This window comes from Girardinichthys multiradiatus, chromosome 1, assembly GCF_021462225.1.
Source record: "Girardinichthys multiradiatus isolate DD_20200921_A chromosome 1, DD_fGirMul_XY1, whole genome shotgun sequence".
NCBI classification, from domain to species: Eukaryota; Metazoa; Chordata; class Actinopteri; order Cyprinodontiformes; family Goodeidae; genus Girardinichthys; species Girardinichthys multiradiatus.
Genome location: NC_061794.1, coordinates 35,691,736 through 35,718,177, shown reverse-complemented (window position 1 = coordinate 35,718,177; position 26,442 = coordinate 35,691,736). Strand labels below are relative to the sequence as shown.

Below are 26,442 nucleotides of genomic sequence, written 5' to 3'. Positions count from 1 at the left end.
AGTCAGGTAAGTGAAGTCACTGTGCAAAAACAAACCTCAAATGGCTTCGTCGTGAAATCTTTAATGCGCTCGCACCACAAATAGCTTGCATCTTCTGAGATGTAGACGCAGGGCATTATTGTTTTAAAACCTCAAATTAGCTGCTAAAGAAACAACCAGCTGTCCATGGTTTTTTTATGCAAATCAACACAACCCCCCAAACTGCAATTAGTGGTAACATTGTTCACATAGTTTTTTGTCATTTATTTAAGTTCTTTGCTTAAAACTAGTAAGAAACAATAGCTGAAGAAAAATTAAGCACTCAATCAATCAATGTTAAATGCCAGACTAATGAGAGGAAGACTTTCTTATATCTTCATTCCATTCCAAAGTTTACATAAAATAAAATTACCATGCCTTTAAACAATTTGAAAATGCACTAATAATAATAATGTCATAGCTCCTGATAGGTTAATTTAAAACGTTTGAGTTATTGGACTCACACCTGTGGATATATTTTAAGGAGATGCCTCAAACAGACTTCTTCCTTGAGTAAAATCGGGCAAGACATCAGAAACTGAATTGTGGACTGCCACAACTCTTGATCATCCTTGGGTATAATTTTCTAAGGCCTGAAGCTGCTACGTTTATCTGTTCAAACAAATACATGCAAGAATAAACAGCACGGGAATGTCAAGACATCATGCTGATCCGGGAGGAGGCGGTTTCTGTATCCCAGAGATTAAAGTGTTTTGGTGCAAAAAATGCAAATTAATCCCAGAACAAAAGCAAATAATCTTGTGATGATGCAGGCTCAATTTGGTAAGAGAGTAAAACAAGTCCTGTTCTGACAAGGGGTGAAAGGGCCCTCACTATTCCTTTTTGGGAGGAAAATGGAGGGTACTTGCAGTTCAAGAACACTATATCAACTGTGAAGTACAGGGGCACGAGGAGGTTGTTTCAGTGTAATTTTCTGGATCAAAATCTTCTGAAAAAGGTTTAAAGTAAACAGTTTTTGTCTTGTGTTGCACTGAAAAGGTAATTCTGCTGGTTATACTTTCAGCAGGTTATCAAACCTTCACAAATAAAACCTTAAATGTGCTGGCTTCTTTCAGGAGCAATACCTTTAAATGTTTGGTTCAGAGGTCATATGCTGTGATGGGAAGACAAAGTTATGGGAACTTGAGCATGCTCTTTTATTGCAGTATTATTCCCTGTTCACCACAAGTGCAGACGCTGCATGGCTCTGTTCTGTGTTAAGCTCTGTAAAAACCCATATCCCCTCTGATTTGCTCTTTAGATGACATTTAAATTGCCCTACTCAGCTCCAAGTCTATTTCCTGTCCACATTTCTGAACAGGACATGTTGTTTAATAATTAGAAATATGGGTTCCTGGTTAGCAGAAAGTTTGATTGACTGTTTTATTTTAACATTTTGAAGGCTGAACCTGGCCCTTTTGTGTCAACACTTGGCCTTGAATTGGTCCACTGACAAAAATCCAGGTTTTGGCAGCAGTCTGACATATTATGGATGGAAAGGTGCGTTGTTCCATGTTCATATAAGGTTATGGATTCAGATAACCACTTTGGTCAGTAATCATAAGTCGCTTCACGCTGCAGAAAATTTACTCTGGTCTAAATGGAGGAATGTTTTCTGCTTTGGGTGCAGATCAGTGTTGTTTTTAGCAGGCATCTTAGGTTTAGTCTTAGTCTTTTGGACGAAAATTATTTTTAGTTTTAGTCACATTTAGTCATTTTTATATGTGATAGTTTTAGTCCAGATTTAGTTGACAAAAACTTAAAAAGGTTTTAGTCTAGTTTTAGTCAGCTTTAGTAAAAAAAAAAAAAGTATTTTCTATCTTTGTATACAAAGTACACCTCCAGTAAAGGTTCTACACCTGAATACAAAACAATCAAATGTAGATATTATATCTTCAAAAACATATATACACATCCATCCATCCATCCATCCACTCACTCACTCACTCACTCACTCACTCACTTAATGGGTCTCTTTTTTCATGACTATTTAAATTGTAGATTCTGACCAAAGTCACACAGAATTACACATAATTATTTAGTAAACAAAAAGTGTGAAATAAATCTAAACATTTCTATATTTTAGATTCTTGAGAATAGCCACCCTTTGCTTTAGGTACTGCTTTGCTCTCTTGGCATTCTCTCCATGAGCATATATGTACATATACAGGGGTTGGACAATTAAACTGAAACACCTGTCATTTTAGTGTGGGAGATTTCATGGCTAAATTGGACCAGCCTGGTAGCCAGTCTTCATTGATTGCACATTGCACCAGTAAGAGCAGAGTGTGAAGGTTCAATTAGCAGGGTAAGAGCACAGTTTTTCTCAAAATATTGAAATGCACACAACATTATGGTTGACATACCAGAGTTCAGAAGAGGACAAATTATTGATGCTCGTCTTGCTGGTGCATCTGTGACCAAGACAGCAAGTCTTTGTGATGTATCAAGAGCCACGGTATCCAGGGTAATGTCAGCATACCACCAAGAAGGATGAACCACATCCAACAGGATTAACTGTGGACGCAAGAGAAAGCTGTCTGAAAGGGATGTTCGACTGCTAACCCGGATTGTATCCAAAAAACATAAAACCATGGCTGCCCAAATCACGGCAGAATTAAATGTGCACCTCAACTCTCCTGTTTCCACCAGAACTGTCCGTCGGGAGCTCCACAAGGTCAATATACACGGCCGGGCTGCTATAGCCAAACCTTTGGTCACTCATGCCAATGCCAAACGTTGGTTTCAATGGTGCAAGGAGCGCAAATCTTGGGCTGTGGACAATGTGAAACATGTATTGTTCTCTGATGAGTCCACCTTTACTGTTTTCCCCACATCCGGGAGAGTTACGGTGTGGAGAAGCCCCAAAGAAGCGTACCACTCAGACTGTTGCATGCCCAGAGTGAAGCATGGGGGTGGATCAGTGATGGTTTGGGCTGCCATATCATGGCATTCCCTTGGCCCAATACTTGTGCTAGATGGGCTGCCAAGGACTACCAAACCATTCTTGAGGATGATGTGCATCCAATGGTTCAAACATTGTATCCTGAAGGCGGTGCCGTGTATCAGGATGACAATGCACCAATACACACAGCAAGACTGGTGAAAGATTGGTTTGATGAAGATGAAAATGAAGTTGAACATCTCCCATGGCCTGCACAGTCACCAGATCTAAATATTATTGAGCCACTTTGGGGTGTTTTGGAGGAGCGAGTCAGGAAACTTTTTCCTCCACCAGTATCACATAGTGATCTGGCCACTATCCTGCAAGAAGAATGGCTTAAAATCCCTCTGACCACTGTGCAGGACTTGTATATGTCATTCCCTAGACAAATTGATGCTGTATTGGCCGCAAAAGGAGGCCCCCTACACCATACTAATAAATTATTGTGGTCTAAAACCAGGTGTTTCAGTTTCATTGTCCAACCCCTGTATATACACATGCATATATACATACATACACTATCGGTCAAAAGTTTTAGATACACTTTCTCACTTAATGGGTCTCTTTATTTTCATGACTATTTACATTGTAGATTCTCACCAAAGGCAACAAAACTATGAATGAACACACAAGAAATATGTAGTAAACAAAAAGTGTGAAAAACTCTAAATAGTTTTTATATTTTAGATTCGTCAGAATAGCCACCCTTTGCTGTAAGTACTGCTTTGCTCTCTCGGTATTCTCTCTATGAGCTTCACCTGAAATAGTTTTGCAAAGAGTCTTGAAACGAACTTCCCAGAGGTTCATTGAGAGACAGCCAAAGGTTAATATCTCAGTCATCACAGCAAAGGGCGGCTACTTTAAGGAATCTAAAATATTAAACATATTTAAAGTTCTTTTACAATTTCTCATTTGCTACATAATTCCACGTGTTAATTCACTGTTTTGATGTCTTCAGTGAGAACCTACTTACAATGTAAATAGTCATAAACAAAGAAAACCATTAAATGAGAAAGGCGTTCTAAAACTTTTGACTGGTAGTATACATATATACACATACGTGCATGCATACATTCATGCATACATATATACACATACATACATACATTTTATATATATAACGTTGAGTTTCATTGTTTTTGTGTGTGTCCCCAACTTTATTGACGCAAGTCATGGTTGGGGCTGCATGATGTCACCGACGTACCCTTGTGACCTTAAGCCTAAAGTTAGTAGACTCTACGTATGATAACAAAGCACATATAACTTGACCTGTTTAATATATCGCAACGTGCTCCCAGTACATAAGCACACAAAGAGATGGCCTTACCGTCACTGAATATAAACATGGCTAAACATGCTGATAACGTTACAGAAGCATTTCTCTGTTTCAGACAGTCACTCAAGCAGCGCATCACACTTGCTGCCTGGTGAAAAATCTCTGCATGTTTTACACATAACAGTAACACATAAGCTAATAATTGATGTGAGCGCAGCCAATCTAATTTTAACCTGAAGTTACCAGCCCATTTGCCTAGGAGCTTTTATGCAGGAATGGATCACCAGCCGATTATCGTGTAACATTGGATGTACAGCATATAATATGTAAACAGGACTTATTGTAACTCACCTTTGAAATAATATCAGCATGGTGAGTCTTTAGGTGCTGCTTAAGATTTGTGATATTTTCCCACATAGTTCGTGGCCACATTTACCACCATTGCCCTCTACAATACATTCAGATTTTCTTCTTCTTAGTTTTATGGCAGATTGCAATCAGAGTATTCTGATTTTCTTTCAGATGGATCATATTTTAAATAAGACTCATTTCGTCAACAAAAACTCACACACGTCTTGTCATATTTTAGTCACCCAAGAGCCATCTTGTCATCGTCTCGGTATCGTCATGAAAAAAAGGGGCTTCAGTGAAATCATTTTGCCATCGTTAACAAAAAACACTGGTGCAGATAGAAACTGAGAAAAGAAACACGAAACTCCACATTTAATTAAGGCATCCCTGCAACTCACTGTCAAAATCGACTTACAGCATCAGATATGTTGATCCACATTCTGTTTAGCATAGCCTTTTCTGTTAGGTCTTAATTTCTGATGGCTTAGCTTCTTGTCAAGGATGTAAACAGCTGTGACAGGAAAGTATGAGAGGATTGCATAACCTTCTCATGCTTGTTGACAGACTTAAAGAGATGGACAGCACCTTGGTCAGAAGGTCAGGATTCTTGTTTAGCTTGGCATCACCTGAAGTAAACCAACTCAATATTCATGCCATCAGCATGAGTGGACTTGCAGTGCAAAATTATTCACACCTCTTTAACCTTTTCCACATTTTGTCAGTTTCAACCATAAACTTCCATACATTGTATTAGGAATTTTGTGATAGGGTTAGAGCTATGCATAAAGTAAGGCATAGTTGGAAGAGACAATCTAAAAAGGTAGTTGTGGACAAGTTTAAAACAGGGTTGAGTTTTAAAACAGCACCCCAAGCTTTAAACATCTCACAGAGCATTGTTTAGTCCATCATCAGAATATTGAAAGAGAATTGCAAACATACAACTCTGCCAGGACATTGCTGTGCACCTGAACTGACAGTCCAGACAAGGATCACATTAATCAAAGAAGCATCCAAGAGGACCATAGTGACCCTGGAGTTTTTGCAGAGATCAACAGCTCAGATAGAAAAATGTGTTTACAGGATAACTATTAGTTATGCGATCCACAAATCTGTCTGTTATGAAAAAGCTGCCAGAAGAAAGCCACTTTTGATGGCAATCCATAAAATTATTCAGTTTGCAGTTTGCCTCAGACATGTAGGGGAAACAACATTAAGTGGAAGAAGGTGCTCTGGTCAGATGAGACCAAAAGTGAACTGTTTGGCCTAGATGGAAAACTAACACTGCACATAACCCTGCATAGGCCATCTTCCCACAGTAAAACACGGTAGTTGCGGCATAATGCCATGGGGATCCTTTCCGTCTGTCAGGCAGGAGAACTGGTAAGAGTTGATAGGATGAATGGAGCTAAATATGCTGGACAAGGACCCTTATAACCACACACTTAGCAAGATGTTAAAGGAGGTTAAAAAAAATCTCACTGTTGAAGAACAGCAACAAAGAGTGGTATCAAGTCTCAATTCAAAAACCAATTAGACTCAATCTATAGCTGTCCTACCATCACGGATGCAAATATTTGGAGTTTGCTCCAGGTGAGTTTGGCATATAACAAGGGATGACCATTTAAAAAGAAAGTCAGAAAATCTGTGGGAATTCTCTTCCAGTTCTTTTGAACATTATTAAGAGTGGACTGCTTCAAGATCTATTTGAAATACAGGGACGTTTTAAATATTAATCTGGTTTTCTCAAAAGTTTCTATAAAACATATGTAAATAAAGCCTTCTGGTAACATACACTTACTTTTTTAACATCATCAATGTCTAGGAATCTTTAATTAGTAATCCATGAATTCTCGGTTTCCTTGGGTAAAAAATGTGACCGATTTCCAATTTCTGTGTGCCTCTTACAAGAGAACATGCCATTTAAGTTGGTCTTCATTAGTATGAATATGCCAAAATAAATTAGTTCCTCACTTGAACTTACCAACATCTATAGTCCGAGCAATATTAAAAAAATTAACATAAACTGAAACTGCACCAAATAAGGCTGGACAAAGGTCTAGAAAGTTGGTAAGAGGTTGGGAAGATGGTGAGAGGTTAAAAAATCCCTAAAGGTCACTGTTAGAAGGCTGCACAGATTTTGGGCCTTTAGTGACACCATGCTGTCAGCGAGTCACCATCCTTATTTTAAGGATTTTATACAGATGGTTAAAAGGGGTAGCAATGGTTGCAAAGAGTGCTATGTAATTTACAGGGGGCCTTGGATCGCTTCAGGTACACTGCAATGAAATAATGACTCTACATTCTTCTTTCTGAAAGGTGTTGGAATGGTTTAATCAAATACTCGCAAACGTATGTCATCATTTATGAGTCATAAAAGTGTGCACTGACAACCTTATTTCACAAAAAAATGTTTGATCTCAATCTCTGCTGGGAGAGTTTTTTTTTTGTATGTTTCACGTTTCTTTTCTTTATGGGGGATTACTACAAATAAAATTACAGGTCAATGGGATCAGCTCCTGCTGGGAATTTTATCCTTTTCTCTTGGCAGCCCTTCTTTTTATAGCCTGGAAAGTATAAGCATGCTCCAACAAGAACTTGACTCTTTGTTAAAGGATACTGAGCATATCAGTCACCAGCAGTCAGCAGGCGTACGAGGCTTCTTGGGTCAGAATGCGTGAACATTTCAGTCCACTTACCATCTCTGTGATATTTAATGTAAATCAAACTCTTACTGAACACACCATAGCTTTGAAAACAATGTCTAAGTGTCTAACAGTGTCTTCATGACAGTTGAGAGATAAGCTTTCTTCATATGTCCCACTCTTTTCTCCAACCAGAAGGCACAAAGGAGGGGCCCACTTGCATGGACAAGAATCACGGCTGCGCGCACATCTGCAGGGAAGCGCAAAAGGGTGGCATCTCCTGTGAGTGCCGACCTGGATTCCAGCTCACCCGTAACATGAAGGACTGCAAACGTAAGTCATCCCAACCCCAGGGGTTTCATGCAAACATGCACAAACGTCAGCAGGTCTGCTTTTTAGGCTTCTCAGGAAGAAGGTAGTTGGGGCTTGGAAACAGGCCGGTGATGGATAATCGCACTCACGGCACAAACCTCTTCCAAAAATGTTTGCAGTTGATCTTTATGTGGCATTACCGAGCTCTGACTAATCTTCTCAACAATTCTCGTAAGCGGAACAAAAAGAAAAAAATGTTTTTCAAATAAGAAGGGATCATTTACACGACTGGAGCAAGTGTGGAGGTTAGTCGAAGGGGACTGCTCGGATGGACAGTGTACAAGTCCTGTTGCTGTGCAGCAGAGATCATCCTGTCAAAGCTGGGGGTATGTTAGGGTGGGGGGGATTTGTCTGTGTTTGGATAAGGATTGGAGAAGTGTTATTCCATAGTTTTTCAGTGACCGCTCAGGAAAAAGCCAAAAGGTGTTGGGATGGGAGAGTGCAGACAGGGTGACGACGGAAGCCTCTGCTCAATCATGCTCTTTTTCACTCTGTCATCGCAAGTTTGTTCGAAAGGTTAAGCTACGCTCTGCTACACAAATGTCCTTCACAGTAGCATGCAAAGTTGCATTAGAAATTGAACTCTTCCTACTATTTGTTTCTAAAATAATCCATGAAATGCTGGAAATGAAGAGAAAAGCATTTTATTGCTGCAAAATTAATTGAGTTTGTCAGATTGTGCTCCTAATCCTAAAATAATCTTAGGCTCAAATGAGGTAACCTTAGAAAATCAATTGTGATGAGTGCTAAAATAAGAGCCAATTATTCCATATAATTATAGTAAATTAAATATTTTCGTCCTTTGCTTCAACTAATTCCCTGTTTATATAAAGTGTTACTCTGTGAGTTTTGGCGATACTAGCTGAACAACATGGCTGCTTTAACCCATTTCTAGTTAAATATTCTGCTTAAATTCAGATTTTGTATATTTAGTCATAGCTTTAGGGGTGTAGCTCAGTCTTCACAAACTTACCCATTTTGGCATCATCTATCTTTCATAAATAATGAAGTGGTAGAATCTGCGGTGTGTAGTTTTGCCCACTTTAGGTTAGATTTACATCATTTTACAGCCTGTTAAAGACCAGATCATTTATGCATTTAAACCCTAAAATTGACTGAGGTGAATTAGTTTTGGTGTCTTACTAGCAATCTGACACTGCTAACATGTGAAGATAAGCATCTCTGTTAAGAATGAAAGCTTGCTGTTTATATCCAGTAATGGCGTCATAAATAGTTTGGTCTGGTTCAAAGCAAATAATTCTCTTTTTAAATTATTCATAGCAACTCTTAGGAGGGCATGATGATTAGACAGACACAGAGCTGTGGAGTTTATCAATGTATTTTTGATGTTTTATTTACTATTACTGGCTGTAATATTAATATCTAGATAGATGAAAAACTGCTCAAGACTATAAAAAATATGTATAAATGATTTGGGGATACATTTTCTCTTGAAACTTTGGCAGTGAAAGTTTAGAATCCAGATGGTGTCTCAATACTGGTAAAAATGTGTGTACAGAAAACAGAGGACTGTGGATCATTTAGAGAGAAGAAGAATTGTAAAATATTCCTCTCTTTGTATGAAATACATGTTCTATTTCAGAAGGCTGTACAGAATTGACATCAAACAATGAATTTGTACTATAAGAGATTTCCCCAGTGATAAAATGTACTCAAATTAAAGACAGAATTTTTCCTTTTTTTCCTTCTAATATATATATGTTCGTTTTAGGGATTTTTACTCATCTTTAACTGCCGTAGTGTAGTTAGCATGAGGAATTAAACATCCTGCACAGATTTTGTCTTGTTTATCACAGAAAAGCTTTACTAAGCAAAGAAAATGTTGACATATTTGTTAGCATTGCTGTAATGAAATGGGGCTGATGTTTAGGTTCTGCATTAGTAGTAACTCAGGCGACATTCAGCACTTCTAGATTTGTGAGCATGTCATGTATTTGACATGTGGATTTGATGCTATGGGAATAACTGGGTGCAACCTAAGTTCAGTGTTTACGTGATAGAGCATATGGCCCAGTGAAAGAGTTGCGTATTATTTACTAACTCTCCACTTCCTGACACCTCCTCGCTAACTGTTAAAAATTCAAGAAAAACTTGTGTGTGCGCTCCTCTTTAATTAGCTCGTGTTTACCCTTGCCTCCTTTGATAGTGACGTGCAACTACGGCAATGGAGGCTGCCAGCACATCTGCGAGGAGACGGACCATGGCCCCAAATGTTCCTGCCACATGAAGTTTGTCCTCCACAGCGATGGAAAGACTTGTGTAGGTGAGTCATCTCATCCAAAAACAACCACAAATGGCAGGAAATAATGTTTGTTAAATGAGTAAATTACAACACAGCGAGCTCTGCACTTCCAAGAGCATATTTAATTAACATTTAAAAGGAGTTTTACGTGATAAATGCAAGCTGAGAAACAGGCTTTGTTACAGATATTGCTGAGCCTTTTCTAATGATCTGTGACATGCAAGGTCAAAGGGCTACGATTGACTGTGCTCTTTTTCTACTGCTTCTTCAATGTAACCTCCCCACTGCTGCATCCGCTTTTGCCTGTCTTCCTCTGACTTTTTGCTGGACACTATCTTTTTCTCTCTGTTTTTCACAGTCATGTCAGAAACACACCCTCTGTCAACCAGTGGGTCATTTCCTCCACTGCTTTCTATCTGGGATTAACTCACACACCTGATCTAACCTTTTGCTGGCATGTATCCGTGTTTGCCTCAGTTTACTTAAGTTGAGGGAAAATCTATCGGCCACTTGTACATATTGAGCCATTCTTAAGGGCACTTTTTAACCAGACAGGCTTTGTGCAGAAGAGTGAGTTTAATGCGCTTGATGGACGTGTTTAGCTATGCAGAAGACTGGTGATGTTTCACATACAGTGATGGAGGATTAGAAATAAACCTGGTGCTAATACAGGAACAATGTAGCCTTTGGTTTTATCTTCAGGGCCTTGCAAGTCTTCAAACACCTTCAACCTTTCCACATTTGGCCAATTTATTTTAATGAACATCATGTGATAGACCAACACATGGTACTGCACACATGTGGAACAAAAGTGGAAATAAAATCATATGAAGTTTTCAAATTATTTTACGAACCAACTGCCTTCAGAAGTCACCCTAGAAAGAAAAGGGATAAAGTTGTAGAGAAGTTAAAGGAGGGTTATTTTATAAAAAATTTTTCAAGCTTTCAACATCTCACTTAACCCTGGTCCACCCACTTAAACCTTGGCAAAAATACAGCTATTGTCAAATGAGAGCTGATAAAGGTCCCTTCTGCAGTTTGCCACAAGCCGTGTAAGGGACACAACAAAGATGCAGAAGCCAGATGAGACTAACATTGATCTTTTTAATCTAGATGGAAAATACCATGTGTGGAGGAAAACAAACACTGCATATTACTTTAAACACACCATCCCCACCGTGAAACATGGAGGCAGGAACATAATGATGCGGGGATGCTTTTCTTTACTAAGAACAGGAAAACTGGTAATAGTTGATTGAAAGATGGAGATAATTATAGGACAATAAGAGAAGAAAACCGGTTAGAGGTTGCAAATGACTGGGGCAGGACAATGACCCTAAACAAGCAGATGCAAGTGTTATAATGGCTCACTGAAAGCTCAGAGTGTCTTCACACCAGGATAGTCCCGGGGACTCAATATGATTTGCTATAGGAATGTTAAAAAATTCACACCTTTATTTGGTTTGGTTCATTTTCAAAGTGAAAGCAGACTAAACCAACATGACAGTGTCATGCAGTCACGGCAGCTGCTCATACTGGTTGCTATCACAAGAAGCTGTACTATGAGCAGAGAAACATTTTAATGTTTAATCTAAAAACATACCTAGCTTCAATTCCCATCTAAATTATAGAAATCTGAAATGAGAGCTTTCCTTTATAGGAATTCAATATCAGCTATCCACAATGTCTCTTCCAAGCAGAAAGACTGCATTTATGAATAAGTGCAGTTGTCCTAGGAATTACAACATTTGAGATAGCTGAAATGTTCTTGGTGGATTAGAAGAATTCCATTGGGGGATATCCAAAAAGTAAATTTTTTAAATTGTTTACCAGGTAGAATGGATATATGAATATTTTGTTTAAAGAGCATCCCTGGCTGTTAAATGCTAAAAAGAAAAAAGAAAAAAAAAAAAAAACTTGCCTTGCCATAATGGAGGCAGCCATCAGGATGTTGCTCTGAATACATTAGCAAAATGCTCAAAACAATGGAGAGGGAAAGACTACAGTGTTCTGCACACAACACTTTTCAAACCATGTCTCCTTTTCCATTTACTTGACAATAATGCAACATGGTTTAACTTAAAAACCAAATAAAACACAAATAAGTCCGTGGTTGTAACACAAGACAATGTGAAAAAGATTCAGTGGGTATGCAAACGTTTCAGTGCACTGTATTTAATCAAAGTGCTGAGTTATTTTAGGTAATGCAGTCTGTGTCTGCACTTTAAAATCAGAGACTGAATAAGTAGAAAAATAGCTTTTTTAATCAAGATGAACTCAGGATGGATTTTTAAAGGTGCATTTGCAGCAAAGCCTGGTGACGCTGGTGCTCGGTTTTGGTGGCTGTTAAGTTTGAGAGCATAGTTTAAGTAGTGCCTGTAGTGTTTCTGGATCCCTCACGCAACCGCAGCCCTGATGAGAGCGAGACCCATGTCAAGGTCTGGTCAGCCAACCTGTCATTATTGCTGTATCCCTGTAGGCCAGGATGATACCACAAAGTTGACCTCAATCAAATGTTTACGTCTTTGCCAGCCGTTTTTTAAGGCAGAGCCAATGCATGTTTATTGTGGCAGATTAGGAAGCAGTCAGCCAGTTAAAATTTCCGATTTCCCCCCACAGAGTCTGGGGTTGCAGTGGTGAGGGAGCCATTCTCCGCAGCTGACTCGTGGGGACTCCATTTCTTACACTCTGTATTACTTAATAAAGGCTCAATAAAACAAACTCTTGTATAAAACCTTCATAGGATTTCCAGTTTTAAAAACGTTGACTTGAAATTCACCACATACCAAAACATTTCAAAGTCAAAATTGTAGTGGATATACATATTTCAGTTTGGCATGCAAGCTTTAATTCAATAAGTCATCCAACTGAGAAAAATAAAAGGTAAGAGATAACTTTATATTTAATGTTGAAATCTAATTTTAATTCTGAATTAAGTTCATAGTTAGAAATGCCAAAATGAAAACTTTATACAGGTCATTATGGACCATACTTTAGAAACATTTTTTGTAATATTTTATCGTAAGCCAGTGCATCTAGCCACTAATCTCTCAGGGCATTTTTTGAGTTGCATTCTCAGGATTTTTATCATTCAGCTGGTGGATTTTTCAGTATGCTGCAACTTCTTCATCAGTCCATCTTTCAAGGGATTTTATATGTATTCTGTCACATTTTCAATCGTTTGTTTTGTTGTGATTCTCCTCAAACAAGGATTGTTCATGCATTTTCTTTATTGCACCACCACTTTAATGCACCACATGTCACTCAGTTTGAATACCCATTTTTCAACCTGCCTGTTTCACTTCTGTTGGTGCCACGCATACTGCAACTAGAAGGCTTGCATGGATGCAACACGTAGACTGTCATCTATCAGACAAAACATGCACTAACATGGACTCTTTGAAGTTCGATTTTTCACAGTTTTTCTCGTGGTGTGTGTATCAGGCAAGTTCAGATATCAGACATGAGAAGCCATCATGTGGAAGCATTTATGTTGTTAGCACAGCAAATCATAAACACTCACAAATAGCAGGCAGATGCAGATCGGCTCAGGAGTTCAACTGAACAGTCGGCCACACCATGCAAAGCACACAGAAAGAGAATGACAGATGCATTTTAGAAATGAAAACAATAAAAAACAGGCAGACGAATATGGACATACATGCATAGCGCTTACATAAACTTGTAGGTTACATGCGTTTGTGTTGTCTGTATTCCTATTTGTGTTGCTCTGTATCCTGTCCGCAAAACTGTTTCTGGATCCTGCATGCTGGGACAGGGAATGTTGTCTTATCTATGCATCATTTTGGTGTCACCTACTTTATTTCAGCATCAGATTCACCTGAGAAGTGTCACCTATTGATGTCATGATGACATTTTGACAAACATTTTGGTTTGAGTGGTAAAAACTGTATTTTTAAGAAACTTTTTCAAATAAAAAATAAAAAAATAAATGAAAGTGCATTGTGAAAATTTAGAGACTAAATTTGCAAACCAGGTAAAAAACCGTGCTACAGCTTCATGATATATATCACAAATGTATTATTATCCCAATATTCAATTCAATTCAGTTTTATTTATATAGCGCCAATTCACAACACATGTTGTCTCAAGGCACTTCACAAAGTCAATTCAATTGAATCATAAAGATTTCAAGTCAGTTACATACATTCCAATAAATCCTAACTATCAAACAGTGCAGTCAGATTCAGTTATTCAGGAGTACTTTCTATAGGAAGGAAAAGTAAAATGTTAATGGATGTTGCTCAGGAAAGAAAGACAGATGAACTCTGAGCCAGTCTAGAGTATAAAAGAGAGCACATAATCTTAGTCACAGTAAAAGCTCACTCAGTAGCTATGTCTAGGAGAAAAACAGGATTAAACACTGAAAGACAGGGCCAAGTGGATCATCGGTAGAAGGTGAGCATTAGGTTATTGGCAGCAGAGGCTTGGACGATGCCCCCCTCTAGGGAGGTGTCACAGGTAGATACAGAGTCAGGCCAGGTGTAGCTTCTAGGAAGAGAAAAGAGAGAGAACATAAAGTTAAAAGCTGAAATAACAGCAAATAATGCAACATTGGAGAGTAGTATGAGAATGTAGCGAAGAGGGTGAAAGCGGTCATTTTGTCCTCCAGCAGCAAAACTACAAAGGTAGCTCAGGATACCTAAGGCACTCTAACTTTAAGCTTTATGAAATATGAAAATTTTAAGCCTAGCCTTAAAAGTAGACAGGGTCTCTGCCTCACGGACTAAAACTGGGAGCTGGTTCCACAGGAGAGGAGCCTGGTTACTGAAGGATCTGCCTCCCATTCTACTTCTAGAGACTCTAGGAACCACCAGTAAACCTGCAGTCTGAGAACTAAGTGCTCTGTTAGGAACATATGGAACAATCAGATCTCTGATGTATGATGGAGCTAGATCATTAAGGGCTTTATATGTGAGGAGGATACATTTAAATTCTATTCTGGATTTAACAGTTAGCTAAAAGAGGAGAAATATGATCTCTCTTTTTAATTTTCATCAGAACTCTTGCCGCAGCATTTTGGATCAGGTGAAGGCTTTTAACTGAATTTTGTGGATATCTTTATAGTAAAAAATTACAATAGTCCAGCCTTGAAGTAGCAAATGCATGGACTAGTTTTTCAGCGTCCCTGCTGGATGGGATATTTCTAACTTTTGGCAATATCTTTGTATGCAATATGCATATCACAAATGATTGCTTGGACTGCAGAAAATGTTGCCCTCATGGACTCAGGGTCAGTGCAACATAAATATGTTTCTAAAGAAAAGATCTGGTAGGGGCTCAATTCATTAAAAAGCTACAAATATGTTGTTTCAATATCAAAACAGCCAGAAGCAACTTTTTCATGAAGAAAATAATTTTCATGGAAAAAAAGATTTTTTAAATTTTTTTTCCAATAACTGGATCGACTCTCATTATTTGGCTCAATATTTGCTATGAACTCAAAACAGAAAGACATTAACACTGTTTTAATTTGTTTTTTTAATCAAATGTCATATTGTTTTCGCTCATCAATGTTATTGCATATGGCATGTTTTCCTCATATCATGCAGCCCTACACTGTGCCACACTTTAAAGGTTTTACATTTTTTAGGCTATAACTTCTTCATTGTATTTTATTTGAATTTTATGTTAAAAACCAACTGGAAGTATTGTATAATTGCGATGTGGAACTAAAAGGATTTGTAGTTTTAATAATGTTTTTTCTTAATCTGAAAAGTGTGGCATGCATAAATATTCAGCACCCTATATTCTGATGCCTCTAAATATAGTCCAGTGCAACCACCTGCCTTCAGAAGTCATGTAATTAGTAAACAGAGTCCACCTGAGTGTGTTTCAGTCTCAGTATAAATACAACTTTTCTGTGAGGTCCTCAGAGGTTTGTTAGAGAACATCTGTCGGGGGAGGATCTTGGGTCGGACCAAAGTGCAGACAAGAGCTCGGTAAGCGCATCTTAGTAACATCCGTGTTTATTCACAAAGTCCAAAAACTTAACAAAAACTCTGCAGGGATGAAACAAAGACAAGATCAAAAACTTGCGCAAACCTGCAGGTACTCATGGCAAGGCATAGCATAGACAAAACGTAGCATAGTCGAAGCATAGTAATACAAAGCGAAGCATAAACAAAGCATAGACGTGGGAGGGAACGGGGTAGTAACAGAAGAAACCAGCAAGGAACTAAGCACACAGAACAACTAATATACACAGAGCACAGAGAGGGAAACAAAAGGCAGGTAATCAAAGAAACAGGGAACAGGTGTGACAAGGAACAGGTGAAACAAATACAAAGGCTGAGGATGGGTGAAAGGACTAAACAAACAACAGAAAACACAAACTAAGCAAGAGAATAAATCAGAGGAGGAAATAAAGAACTAGAATAACTATGAACTAAAGTAAACAAAAAACTAGAGGGGAACATAGAAACAATAACCTAAGAAATAAACAAAGAGCCATAAGGAGAATCTAAATTACAAAATAAATCATCACAAGAACCCACAAAGTCCAAAATGTCACTCCATGACATAATCACCCACTCAAGGTCGGATTCCAGACGACCTCTGGGAACTAACAAAAGTTAAAAGCAAAACAACCCACCCAGGGTGGGCGGAGGGAGGCCTTGGGAGGTGGGCCAGAGTCCAAAACAAAAGTAACTCCCAATAAACAAAACAGAGTCCATAATCTAAAGAGGCGAGAACAAAAATCCAGGAGGCCGATGATCAGGGGGCCTGCGACGACGAAGCCAACGGCGAAGTAGCTGATGATCCGGAGGCCTGCGACGACAAAGCCAGCGACGAAGGAGCTGGTGATCCAGAGGTCAGCAGCAATGAAGTAGCCAGCAAAGTGGTCGATGCAGGCGTCTAGGAGGCCGGCGGCGACGCCAGCGATGAAGGAGCCGATGTTTTGGAGGTCTGCGGCGAGGATGCAGGCTCCTCGGAGGTCTGCGGCGAGGATGCAGACTGCCTGGAGTCCGGCAGCGGAGATGCCAGGCAAACCCACGAAGCGAGGAATCAGGCATTTAGCCAGTCGTCACATAATTGAGCTGTGGTGCGTCAGGCAAAGAGTCGAGCTGTGGTGCGTCAGGCAAAGAGTGGAGCTGTGGTGCGACAGGCAAAGTGTCAGGCTCTGTTGCGTCAGGCAAAGAGTCAGGCTCTGGTGCGTCAGGCAAAGAGTCAGGCTCTGGTGCGTCAGGCAAAGAGTCAGGCTCTGGTGCGTCAGGCAAAGAGTCAGGCTCTGGTGTGTCAGGCAAAGAGTCAGGCTCTGGTGCGTCGGGCAAAGAGTCAGGCTCTGGTGCGTCGGGCAAAGAGTCAGGCTCTGGTGCGTCGGGCAAAGAGTCAGGCTTTGGTGCGTCAGGCAAAAGGTCAGGCTCTGGTGCGTCAGGCAAAGAGTCAGGCTCTGGTGTGTCAGGCAAAGAGTCAGGCTCTGGTGCGTCGGGCAAAGAGTCAGGCTCTGGTGCGTCAGGCAAAGGGTCAGGCTGCAGTGTGTCAGGCAAAGAGTCAAGGGTGCCTGGAACATAGTCAGTCAGTATTTCCAGTAGCGCCCCCCAGAGGAAACTGAGCAGGTGCTCTGGACCAGGTCGTGAAGACAGCCTGACCACAGGCTCCTCCGTGTCGTGACGAGGCTCTGTAGACCCGGCGGCGGCCGGCTGAGGCTCTGTAGACCCGGCGGCAGCCGGCTGAGGCTCTGTAGACCCGGTGGCGGCCGGCTGAGGCTCTGTAGGCTTGGCTGCATGCTGTGAGTCCAGCGGCTTGGCTGCATGCTGTGAGTCCAGCGGCTTGGCTGCATGTTGTGAGTCCAGCGGCTTGGCTGCATGCTGTGAGTCCAGCGGCTTGGCTGCATGCTGTGAGTCCAGCGGCTTGGCAGCATGCTGTGAGTCCAGCGGCTTGGCTAAATGCTGTGAGTCCAGAGGCTTGGCTGCCTTAATGGCCACGAGAAGAGGGTCGAAGGGACCTCCAGCGGAGAGTGGAGCTGGAGCGTCTAGCCATCACACAGCAAGAAACTCATCCTGAAGTAAAGAGTGCACTAGATCCAGATCCTCTGGGTGATCCATTAGATGGAGCACGAATTTACAACAACGATTTCTCATCAGTTTCCTCTTCAAACCCTCCAGCCCGGCTTCAATCCAACTAGGGGCTGGAGGCTGCACCGGTGGCTGGAGAACTGCAGAGGGCACTGAGTGACCGCCCACAAACTCCGGGGAAGACAGCCGCGAGGAGGTCATGGTGGATGGACCCTCCATGGAAAGGTTAGAGGCGCCCACCCGTACCTTCTCGGTGGCGACTGCCCACCGACGATGACGTCGTCCAGGGCAGGACGAAAACCCAGCCGGAAACCCTGCAGCGGCAGGTGACGATGGGGGCAGCTCGGCTGGAGCTGCTGCAGACGTGAGCTGAGACGAGGCTGTCGAGGGCATGACGAGCTCAGGCGCTACTACTGCTGCTGCTGCGGACATGATGAGCTCAGGCGTTGCTGCTGCTGCAGCTGCGGACGTGATGAGCTCAGGCGTTGCTGCTGCCGACTGCTTGCGACGTCGGCGACATCTCCGACGAGACGGGGCAGGCTCCGAACTGGAGGAGTGTGCTGCAGGCAACTCTGGCTCCAAAAACAGGGAGGAAAAGCAGACTGGAGCCGGTGACTTACTCCGGGGATGAGGAGAGGGTCTGTGGCGCAGCGGACCGGTACCTGGAAGGGGAATGGCTAGCCTGGAACCCCAGAACGGTGACCGCTGCTTACTCCTCTCCGCAGCCTGACGAGAGCTCTTCTCCGCTTCACGTCTCAGGTACTCCCACAGAGTAATCACACCTTTGTCCGCGTGGTCCATCTGGCTGGTTCCTAATGTCGGGGGAGGATCTTGGGTTGGACCAAAGTGCAGACAAGAGCTCGGTAAGCGCATCTTAGTAACTTCCGTGTTTATTCACAAAGTCCAAAAACTTAACAAAAACACTGCAGGGATGAAACAAAGACAAGATCAAAAACTTGCGCAAACCGGCAGGTACTCATGGCAAGGTATAGCATAGACAAAATGTAGCATAGTCGAAGCATAGTAATACAAAGCGAAGCATAAACAAAGCATAGACGTGGTAGGGAACGGGGTAGTAACAGAAGAAACCAGCAAGGAACTAAGCACACAGAACAACTAATATACACAGAGCACAGAGAGGGAAACAAAAGGCAGGTAATCAAAGAAACAGGGAACAGGTGTGACAAGGAACAGGTGAAACAAATACAAAGGCTGAGGATGGGTGAAAGGACTAAACAAACAACAGAAAACACAAACTACGCAAGAGAATAAATAAATAAATAAAGAACTAGAATAACTATGAACTGAAGTAAACAGAGAAACTAGAGGGGAACATAGAAACAATAACCTAAGAAATAAACAAAGAGCCATAAGGAGAATCTAAATTACAAAATAAACCATCACAAGAACCCGCAAAGTCCAAAATGTCACTCCATGACAACATCACTGAACAAACAGCATCATGAAGACCGGGGAACACCGCAGGCAGCAGTTAACCACTTTCAGAAGTCACCAAAGAAAGGTCAGAAATACTTTAAACATCATACGATGCACCATTCAATCCAGAAGCAACTGCAAATCTACTGAGAAATGGCACGGAGAGCACTGATTACAGAATCTGGGTAACTCTGGAAGAGTTGCAGAGCTCCACAGCTCAGGTGAATGAATCTTTGGACAGGACAAGTATTCATCAAGTGTCTCACAAATCTCTCCTTTATTGAAGGAGTGACAAGAAGATAAACATTGTTAAAAAGCCATAAGATGTCCTATTTGCAGTTTGCCACAAGTCATGTAGGGGACACTGGAAACATGTGGAAGACAGTGTTCTTTTGGGATGGTCTACATGTGGTGGAAAACCAACTCTGCACACCACCCTGAATGCGCTATCCCCACGGAGGTGGTAGCTTCGGCTTCAGCCGGATGAGATTAGAATGTACCTTTTTGGCCAACATGCAAAATATGTGTGGAGGAAAAGTATCATTGCACATTACCCTCAACACAGCATTCCCAGGCTGAAGGATGGTGGTTGCAGCATCATGCTGTGGGGATACTTTTCCTCAACAGGGAATTTTGTCATAGTTGATTGGATGATGGTAGCAGCTAAATATAGAACAATACTCAAGAAAACCTGTTGGAGGCTGCAAAAGACTTGACCCCAAAAGATCTGCGGCTGTATTGACTCAAGTGCAAGCTGACTACAAATACATGCCATACTTTTTAGATTTTTATTTGTACTCGTACTCGTCGTACTCGTCGTCTTCCGTTTATCCGGGACCGGGTCGTGGGGGCAGCAGACTCAGCAGAGACGCCCAGACGTCCCTCTCCCGATACACTTCCTCCAGCTCCTCCGGGTGGAGCCCAAGGTGTTCCCAGGCCAGCTGAGAGACATAGTCCCTCCAACGTGTCCTGGGTCGTCCCCTGGGCCTCCTCCCGGTGGGACGTGCCTGGAACACCTCCCGAGGAAGGCGTCCAGGAGGCATCCGGTATAGATGCCCGAGCCACCTCAACTGGCTCCTCTCGATGTGGAGGAGCAGCGGCTCTACTCCGAGCCCCTCCCGGATGGCCGAGCTCCTCACCCTATCTCTAAGGGAGTGCCCGGCCACCCTACGGAGGAAGCTCATGTCAGCCGCTTGTATCCGGGATCTTGTTCTTTCGGTCATTACCCAAAGTTCATGGCCATAGGTGAGGGTAGGAACGTAGACCAACCGGTAAATCGAGAGCTTCGCTTTTCGGCTCAGCTCTCTCTTCACCACAATGGACCGGCACAGCGCCCCCATTACTGCGGCAGCCGCACCGATCCGTCTGTCGATCTCCGGCTCCATTCTTCCCTCACTCGTGAACAAGACCCCGAGATACTTAAACTCCTCCACTTGAGGCAGGAACTCCCCTCCAACCTGAAGAGGACAAGCCACCCTTTTCCGGTTGAGAACCATGGCCTTGGACTTGGAGGAGCTGATCTTCATCCCAGCCGCTTCACACTTGGCTGCGAACCGCCCCAGTGCATGCTGTAGGTCTTGGCTAGAGGGGGCCAGCAGGACCACGTCATCTGCAAAAAGAAGAGACCAAATCCACTGGTCCCCAAACCAGACCCCCTCTGGCCCTTGGCTGTGTCTAGAAATCCTGTCCATAAAAGTTATGAACAGGACCGGTGACAAAGGGCAGCCCTGCCGAAGTCCAACATGCACCGGGAACAGGTCTGACTTAGTGCCGGCAATGCGGACCAAACTCCTGCTCCGCTCGTACAGGGACCGGATGGCCCCTAATAAAGGGCCCCCAATTCCATACTCCTGTAGTACCCCCCACAGGGCACCACGAGGGACACAGTCGAATGCCTTCTCCAGGTCCACAAAACACATGTGGACCGGTTGGTCAAACTCCCATGAACCCTCGAGCACCCTGTAGAGGGTATAGAGCTGGTCCAGTGTTCCACGGCCGGGACGAAAACCACACTGTTCCTCCTGAAGCCGAGGTTCGACTATCGGCCGGACTCTCCTCTCCAATACCCTGGCGTAGGCCTTACCAGGGAGGCTGAGGAGTGTGATTCCCCTGTAGTTGGAACACACCCTCCGGTCACCCTTCTTATGTAGGGGGCCCACCACACCAGTCTGCCAGTCCAGAGGCACTGTCCCCGACCGCCACGCAATGTTGAAGAGGCGTGTCAACCATGACAGCCCAACAGCATCCAGAGACTTGAGGTACTCCGGGCGGATCTCATCCAACCCCGAAGCCTTTTTATTCGTAAAAAATTTAAACCATTTGTCATTTTCCTTCCACTGCAGAAATATGCAGTACTGTGTGTTTGTCAAATAAAATACTTTGAAGCTTTTGCTTATGTACACAATGTGAAGTTAAAGGGGTGTGAATACTTTGGCATTGTATATCAAGGGTCAATGTTGGTCCTAAAGAAAGTAGCTAATTTAGTTAAGCTCAAAGAATACTCATTCACACAAATAAGATTTACAGTAAATGTAATACTATTATAATTTGGCATTACATTTCACATAAAATTTTTTTTTGATGCAGCATTTATTGACAGGACAGGCCCTGTCAGGCCACTAACAGTGTATTGCTAAAACAGCCTAACAAAATGAATCCATAAATGATTTGATCCTAAAAGACCTTAAGACATCATAAAGTCCAAAACTGAGTCTGGCTGTCCCTGAATTTCAGCTTTTGCAGCACTAACCACCACTTGATCTGTCTGTCAAACCTCATACTAACCAGCAGAAGCCTCCCCTCACACGCAAACAACAAAAATGGCTTCTTGTCCGCAGTGTGTGGAACATTTTTTTGCATGACTGCATGTTGCAAGGTAACACTTTTGCCTTGAAATGTCACTTTTTTTTTCAGTTTAAAGAAAAAACTGTCATTATCATGATCAGTTCTCAGGATTTAGCATATGACTACTGCTCTCTGTTCAGTTATGACCAGAGAGAGGCTGAATCTAATTTTTTCCAAAAACATCACATCATTCTGTCATATCTTTGCCATCTCCTGTTGTTATAAACAAAGATTAAAGATAAATGGTTTGATGCATAAGAGATAGTTTTTTTTATTATTCATGCAATCTATCAGAAGTTTCATTTAAAGTGTTTTTTCATTTTAACTAAATCAATCTCTGCAAGAGCTGGGATAATGTTTTGGAGCTATTTGTCAGATAAAAGATGTGGGAATAACACATTTTCACAGTTTAAATGAGGTAATGTGATTTTGACTCAGCTTTCAACTGATGTAGATTTTGTGAAGTAGAGGTTTTTATGAATAGGAATATTATTATTCTCAGTAAAGGCAGCTGAACAAGAAAGGATGTGGTTGAAGGAAAGCAGACAACTGCTCATAGCAGCACCAACAACGAGGCTTAACTAAAGTTAGGGCAGGTTAGATAGCTTGGTGAGAGCTTGTGGTTATGATTTCATCATGCACTGAAACAGAACAAATCCATAATAACTTAAATGTCCAGGTAGTCAACTACAGGACATAGACTTTTAAATTCACAGTTGACTATCAATAGCAGTAAACAGATCATTACATTACATTACATTACAGCATTGCAGTTAGGAAAAATCTAATTTATTGTGTTGACACAGAATAGCAGGTTGTTCTTCATGAATCAAATACAGTGTCATAGAAAATATGGATACACATCAAACCTTTCTTTTACATTTTGTGTCATTGTATCCATAAACTTTATGCATTTTATTGGAATTTTATTTGATAGACCAACACAAGTGGTACATATTTGTAAGGAAAATGACATATTTTTAAAATTTAAATGTTTTATTTTTACAAATACAAATCTGTTGTTAAAATTTTATTTGTACTTATCCCCCGTGTTCATACTTTGAAAAACCACCTTCTATTGTTATCCCACCAGGAGGTCTGTTAGGGTATGTTTCTATCAGTTTAACACATCTAGAGACTGACATTTTTGTTTCTTCACTGCAAAATAGATCAAGCACAGTCGGTTTGGTTGGAAAGCATCTGGGATTAAATGCTTCTATCTTTCAATCAATTCTGGCCAGCTTCCCAGCAGCAAGAAAGCATCCCCACATAATGATGCTGCCACCATTGTGTATCACTTTAGTGTCGGTGGTGTGTTCAGGGGTACATACAGAGTTAGTTTTCCATCACACAGAGCATGTGTATAGGTCAAAAAATTTTTGACTTTTCTGACCAGAGTTCCTACTTCCACATGTTTGCCATGTCCCTTACAAAACTCATGGCACACAGCAAATGGGACTTTCTTTCAAGAATGGCTGTCTTCTTGCCACTCTTCCATAAAGGTCATATTTGTAAAGTGAATGGCTATTAGTATCTATCAAAAGATTCTTCCACCTGAGTTGTAATCACTGCAGCTCCTCCAGAGGTCTCATTGATTGGTTTAGGTGAATAGCCATGTTTCCTTAGGTATTTAGTTGTGCCATTGTCTATCCATTTTCAAATGATGGATTGAACAAGGCTCCGTGAGATAACCTAACCCAGCTTTTAACATCTCCACAACTTTATCTCTGACCTGTCAGCTGTGTTCAATGGACTTTATGATACTGTTTGTTCACTGATGTTCTCTAATAATCTCATGAGGCTTTCACAGAACTGCTTTATTAATCCTGATATTAAAATACACACTCTATTTACTAATTAAATATCATCTGAAGCAACTAGCTGCGTTGGATTTTATTTAGTTGTATCAAAGAAGAGGGGGCTAAATACAAATATATACCACACATTTAAAAATAATTTTATGTAGAGAACTACGTCATGTATCAATTTTCTATTGCATTACAGTTTTACCTTATGTTGTGTTGGTTGATCGCATAAAATCCAAATAAAACACATTGAATATTGTTTTTGTAATGTGACACATTTTCAAGAGGTATGAATAGTTTCTTAAGACACTGCATAAGCACATCCTGTTTAATGTCTATTGCTTTTAATTCGGCCTCAAATTTTATAAGAAATTAGGTTATTGTACATCTAAACTACTAACTCTAGAAGTCTAGAACAAGGAGGATAACTTGTTACCTCACCTTTACATTGTGCAGTTGAAGTGCACAGTGAACTAAAGTGTGTGTGCATGTGTGTGTGTGTGCATGCAGGGGAGAGGAGTGTCCCGTCCCAGGCAGCCCCACAGCTGTTCCCCAATGGTAAATATGTGTTTATCTGGCTCCCCCCTCTCTCTGGGGGTCTGTGGGTGTGGGGAATAGAGCAATCTAACTGATCAGACACTGATGAAGCCCCTCCCCTCAGGACGAAGTTGTTGGGGGGGGGGGGGAGTGTACATCATCCTTCTGACCTTTGATTTCTGGCTCCCCCAACTAGCTTCTTTTTCCTTCTTTGAATGCCCTCTCAGTAACAGCCACTGCTTGTGTTAAAATACACCTTTTTCAAACACAGCTGCAAACAGGGAGCCTGTGACCTGCTGCAGAGAAGTTATATAACAGAGATGTTTCAGAGATTCTGCATTTCATACTGACACACAGGGAGGTCCACAGATATCAGCTTAAAGTCACTCTGGCACTGACACATTTTCTCAGTCAGCTTTGGATGTCAATATCTTTTAATGCTCTGTGCTACGGAAATAAGCAGGTAATACAAGAAGTTTAATGCTATAACTTGACCAACAGACAATTGTTATCTAAAATTCCTACATTCAAATCAATGTGACATTTTTCCAACATATCTACTCTAAAGTAGTTCCTGCTGCCATCACTTAGATCAGATATGACTTTAAAATGATACATGCAGAATTCAGTAATGGATATTTATTGCAGTGCTATGAAAAAGTGTATTCCCCCTGACAGATTTGTGTTTGTTAATTTTTTTTAAACACTTACATTTTTTTATGATATAAAATTTATTGGATAAGATAACCTGAGTGAATACAAAATGTTGTTTTCTTATTATTCCATATATAGTACAGACCAAACGTTTGGACACACCTTCTCATTCAAAGAGTTTTCTTTATTTTCATGACTATAAATATTGTAGCTTCACACTGAAGGCATCAAAAAAGTGTGAAACAACTGAAAATATGTCTTATATTCTAGGTTCTTCAAAGTAACCACCTTTTGCTTTGATTACTGCTACGCACACTCTTGGCATTCTGTTGATGAGCTTCAAGAGGTAGTCACCTGAAATGATTTTCCAACAGTCTTGAAGGAGTTCCCAGAGATGCTTAGCTCTTGTTGGCCCTTTTGCCTTCACTCTGCGGTCCAGCTCACCCCAAACCATCTCGATTGGGTTCAGGTCCGGTGACTGTGGAGGCCAGGTCATCTGGCGCAGTACCCCATCACTCTCCTTCTTGGTCAAATAGCCCTTACACAGCCTGGAGGTGTGTTTGGGGTCATTGTCCTGTTGAAAAATAAATGATGGTCCAACTAAATGCAAACCGGATGGAATAACATGCCGCTGCAAGATGCTGTGGTAGCCATGCTGGTTCAGTATGCCTTCAATTTGAATAAATCCCCAACAGTGTCACCAGCAAAGCACCCCCACAACATCACACCTCTTCCTCCATTCTTCACGGTGGGAACCAGGCATGTAGAGTCCATTCGTTCACCTCTTCTGCGCCGCACAAAGACACAATGGTTGGAACCAAAGATCTCAAACTTGGACTCATCAGACCAAAGCACAAATTTCCACTGGTGTAATGTCCATTCCTTGTGTTCTTTAGCCCAAACAAGTCTCTTCTGCTTGTTGCCTGTCCTCAACAGTGGTTTCCTAGTAGCTATTTTACCATGAAGGCCTGATTCACACAGTCTCCTCTTAACAGTTGTTCTAGGGATGGTGTCTGCTGCTAGAACTCATTGACCTGTTCTCTAATCTCAGCTGCTGTTAACCTGCGATTTCTGAGGCTGGTGACTCGGATGAACTTATCGTCCGCAGCACAGGTGACGCTTGGTCTTCCTTTCCTGGGGCGGTCCTCATGTGAGCCAGTTTCTTTGTAGCGCTTGATGGTTTTTGCGACTGAACTTGAGGACACTTTCAAAGTTTTCCCAATTGTTTGGACTGACTGACCTTCATTTCTTAAAGTAATG

At 41.5% G+C, this 26,442-nt stretch overlaps 1 protein-coding gene across 2 annotated transcripts in view; it reads left to right on the top strand.

Moving 5' to 3' along the window:
- Positions 1-26,442, top strand: part of scube3 (signal peptide, CUB domain, EGF-like 3) — a 172,145-nt gene that overhangs the window by 104,814 nt on the left and 40,889 nt on the right. The window contains exons 5-7 of one of the 2 annotated variants that reach the window (XM_047351044.1): positions 7,427-7,564; positions 9,771-9,887; positions 24,502-24,549. In XM_047351044.1, the coding sequence (XP_047207000.1) occupies positions 7,427-7,564; positions 9,771-9,887; positions 24,502-24,549 (303 nt within the window). The remainder of the gene's footprint in view (positions 1-7,426; positions 7,565-9,770; positions 9,888-24,501; positions 24,550-26,442) is intronic. The other variant, XM_047351127.1, reaches the window with a different exon arrangement.